The following is a 4,153-nucleotide window of genomic DNA, read 5'->3' on the forward strand; positions in this document are numbered from 1 at the left end:
GCGCGACGCCTGCGCAAATTGCGTCACGATTTTCCTCAAGCCTAGTTTAAGCTCTCATGTTTAAAGCCTAAGAAGTTATTAATTTCGAAATTGGTAAGTCCCCGTATAAGTACGACAAAATCCGAACCACACAAACAGGGAAGCTGTTCTGAGGGATTCCCTCCAGTTGTGGCAACCACAAGCTTTATTGATCTTAAATGTCAAAACGTAATCAAAACGGTTTATATTTTTATTGGGCAGGTTTGCGGTTTTTGAAGTCCGAACTGACTATGCAGTTTTATGCAATGTTATCCTAAAAGCATTTTAAAGGTACCTAAAGGCACCGTTTCGTTAAAACACAAGTCCTACACTCACGGCTAATCATATTACCTACTAAAAGAGTTAGAATGATGATTGAAAACACATTTAGATTGCCTTAAAAATATATTTCATGTCCTTAAATTAAATTTTAAAACTAATAACATAATTAAACAAATTACTATTTCTCCAAGGGCGCGTAGTTGAGAAGTTTTTCGATCAGATCCACGTGGCCTAGCAGCATTCGTCTGCAACAGTACCTCTTCAGGCCGAGGGCGTCCAGGGCGTCACTGCAACCAATAAAAGTCATCAGTCATTTATGTAATCAATAAGTCATTTCACTCAACGGGACTAAGCAGTGAACTCTAAAGACAAGATATTGTCATTTCATTATCATCGGTTCTCCTAGACAAGTAGCTCTTTTTAATCGTTCACGGGGCGACGTAACTCCATACAAAAAAACGGAGCGAAGGAAATTACAACAGTCACGTTTTGACACTTGTCTAGAGGAACAGATCATTAGTCTTCTACACTGTAACTGAAAAACGAGAGCGAGAGAAAATGGGCAGCTGTCCTCCCTGAGGAGTTCACACCCCAATCCACCTCGTTTCGTATTTGTGTCTAAGTGTGGGGGAGATAGGGTTGCCAGGCGTCCGGCTTTAGCCGGACATGTTTGGCTTTTTAGGGACTTGTCCGGCCAAAAATTATTTTGTCCGGCCTGTCCGGCTTTTGTTAGGCTTTTTATGTGGCCAGTCGAAAGCACACATGCGCGTATCAAGATGTTGGGCTACCGATTCGAAGATGATAGTACTTAGTCACTCATGCATGAGTGTAATGACTATGTATGATAAAAATTGCACCCCCCCCCCCGTGCAAAAAAGGCGTGTCCGGCTTTTAGGGTAAAATGTCCGGCCAAATTAAGCACCGAGTCCGGCTTTTGTGTTTTTGGACCTGGCAACCCTAGGGGGAGAGTCTGCCTAAAAATCTTATTTACCCCCTTCCCTCTTTGAGCTAAAATGCCCAGCACGGCTTGTGGCTGGGTACGCCCAAGTAGAGCTTCCAAAAGAATTGTAGAACGGTCTTCTACCTCTTGCATGATGAAATGGTACTTAACTGGATGGAATCCCAAAGTGTTAAAATGACATAAGTCATGCTTAATTAGAGCAACATAAAATATACGAATAGGTGCAAAGTATATTATTTCTTAGAAAACTCAGCACGCAAACATTCTCAAAGTTGTAAAGATAAGGGTAATGATGGTTTTACAACTGAAGAGCGTCGGTTTATGACGCGCTAGTGTATTATTGTACTCATGCGCAAGAAATAGGCACCGTTAAGGTTAAATGCTTGTTGACTCGGGCAAATAATTTGATTGAAATAAACGACAATGAGGTGAAAAAGTGTGCAGCGAAATACTACTGATTAATCACGAAATCTCAGTAACTATTACACACACAACTTGAAATTGGACAGTTAGATTCCTTATAGGGTGTAGACATCCGCTAAGAACGGATTTTACGAAACTCCACCCATAAGGAGTAAAACGGGGTCTACGCGTACGAAATCGCGGGCGGCCGCTAGTCTCTCAATAAAGATATGTGAGTATATGAGTATGATGAAATCGAAGCCAGGATAAGGCAGACGTTTTTTTAAATTTAAAAAGCATTGTAAAGACAAAAAGTAATACAAAGATTTATTAGTAAAATAGGTCTAATAAAAACTGAGACAAATTATTGCTGTTCTTATTCTTGTGCACCTAAAAATGTTACAAAAAACCTAGTCTCTTGATGTATGAATAATTCACAACAATTTACAGAGATTAAAAATCCATTTGGCCAGAATATACTAACACAGATAATTATAAATGATGTAGCAGCTTGCTCTAAGGCTAAGCCTACTTCATACATTTGAAAGGTCAGTACACATATTATTCAGATTTTTATGTATGTGTGTGTACGTAGGTACATTAGTAAGATTCAAACAAAAGAATTATGTAATTGGGTTCACATAATGATGTCACACTGATGATCAATTAGTTATTGTAATGCTTGTCTAGTAGTACATAATATCATTGTTACAATCATTGCCTCGTTTTCTCTGATTTAAGATTTACATAATTTAAATTCAAATTATTTATTGCATTTAAAGATCAATAAATTTAAAAATCGAAATGAAGGCAAAAACTAAATAGTATTACTTATTAAGTAGATTTTTAGTTAAATTATTTACCAATAATAGCATGACACATCCTGTTGGTCATTTTTGTTAATAAAAAATCAAATCATGAATTAATTTTTCTTTAATCCATAAGCAATTGTGTTTAACACATTATTATGTGAAAATAGCACCAATATTATAACTACTTATGATACTAATAAAAATAAGGACCTGTATATCAACATATTATATGCAAACAAAGACTTTAATAATTATTTCTTTGTCATTTGTACATAATTTTATATCAAGCCTGAGTACTGTTTCCGAACTTTTAATTTTGTCGAATTGTCTTCCATCATTAAATCTACAGTTAAAGACAAATATTGGGAAGCAATTGATAAAATATTTATTACAATTTAAAATCTTACAAGAGTTTTCTTCAGAGAAATGTTAAAACTTATTTAGCTTTACTTTGCAAAATATTATGCCAACAACATTGATATTGTACAACCTGGAATAATCCTGCTCCTGGGACTTTTAAGCCAAATCGCTTAGTGTTTATAAACCAAATACAGATTTATATACTGTGTTTTGGCTAAGTACGAAATATTATAAAGTAAATATTCACCCTTCTGTGTATTCTGCCTGTAGGAGCCCAAGGTATGCCTCCCACTTGTTGCCAATAACTTTCCCACAGGTAAAGCAACGCACGGGAATGATCATTTTGGCATATAAACCTGTAATATTAAGAAAATTATTGAAATATTGTGCACTGAAAGTAACAACAACAACTTTGGAGGTTATGGAAAAACATGATTTCGCTACTGGTGGTGTCTATGTAATTTAGACTTGTGTGTGGTATTTTATTTGATATATTGCAATGAATGCCTACAAAATATGACTTACTTTTATTAAGATAATGGAAAAGAAACAAATAAATCCTCTCACGACACAAACACGCAAGTCAATTTGACAACTGTCTGACAGACAGTGCTATTTTAACGATTGAATGGAACAAACGGCCACAGACTAGCTAGACAGTTTTTTATGTGTCGTGGTAAATAACGGTTTATCGGTATTACTTTATAGAAAATAATTTGTTTAACCTTAATGTATTTTTCTGTTTCAGATTTGAAAAACGACTTAAAAAATTTCAAAAATGACTTTGAGCATGGAACAATACATAACCACGAATGATATTGAAACTGTGAGTATTAATAAATTTTATTTTCTTTCGTTCGCTTGATTCAGCTAAATGGCGTCCACTGCTGGACAAAGATCTCCCCCAATGATTACCGCGTCGAAAGGTATTTCCTTAGACCTTCTTTAGATCGTCAGTCCACCTAGTGGGAGATCGGCTCACACACACTACATCTTCTGGTAGTTCCTGTCTGTGGTTTACCCCCGAGAACTTTTCTATTCTACCCTTAAATCCAGCAACTTATTTTATTCAAGTTTTTTATTTAACAAATTAAATTATTTTATAGCCATAATAGGAAGTGGAGAAATGCAGTTAGCATTGTAGCCTCGTAAACACGCTTGTATTTTAATGTTTTGTTTAGTTAAAAAAAACTAAATTTTTTAAAACTTTTTTTACTAAAATATTTTTTCTACATATTTAGCAATAACGTAACGGTATGACATGACATCGCACGGAACGTTAAAATAAAATGACATTTGTTTCCAACTTTACCTTAGC

At 35.3% G+C, this 4,153-nt stretch overlaps 1 protein-coding gene across 1 annotated transcript; it reads right to left on the bottom strand.

Moving 5' to 3' along the window:
- Positions 1-410: 410 nt before the first annotated feature.
- Rpb10 (DNA-directed RNA polymerases I, II, and III subunit Rpb10) lies at positions 411-3,466 on the bottom strand. Its single transcript, XM_028304005.1, has 3 exons — positions 3,361-3,466; positions 3,083-3,191; positions 411-587 (listed from the first exon to the last, which is right to left on the bottom strand). Exons 2-3 carry the CDS (start codon positions 3,175-3,177, stop codon positions 479-481), a joined length of 204 nt encoding a protein of 67 aa, XP_028159806.1. The 5' UTR covers positions 3,178-3,191; positions 3,361-3,466; the 3' UTR covers positions 411-478.
- Between the last annotated feature and the right edge of the window lie 687 nt (positions 3,467-4,153).

This window comes from Ostrinia furnacalis, unplaced genomic scaffold (genome assembly GCF_004193835.3).
Source record: "Ostrinia furnacalis isolate ACB-3 unplaced genomic scaffold, ASM419383v2 OfSCF1351, whole genome shotgun sequence".
NCBI lineage: Eukaryota > Metazoa > Arthropoda > Insecta > Lepidoptera > Crambidae > Ostrinia > Ostrinia furnacalis.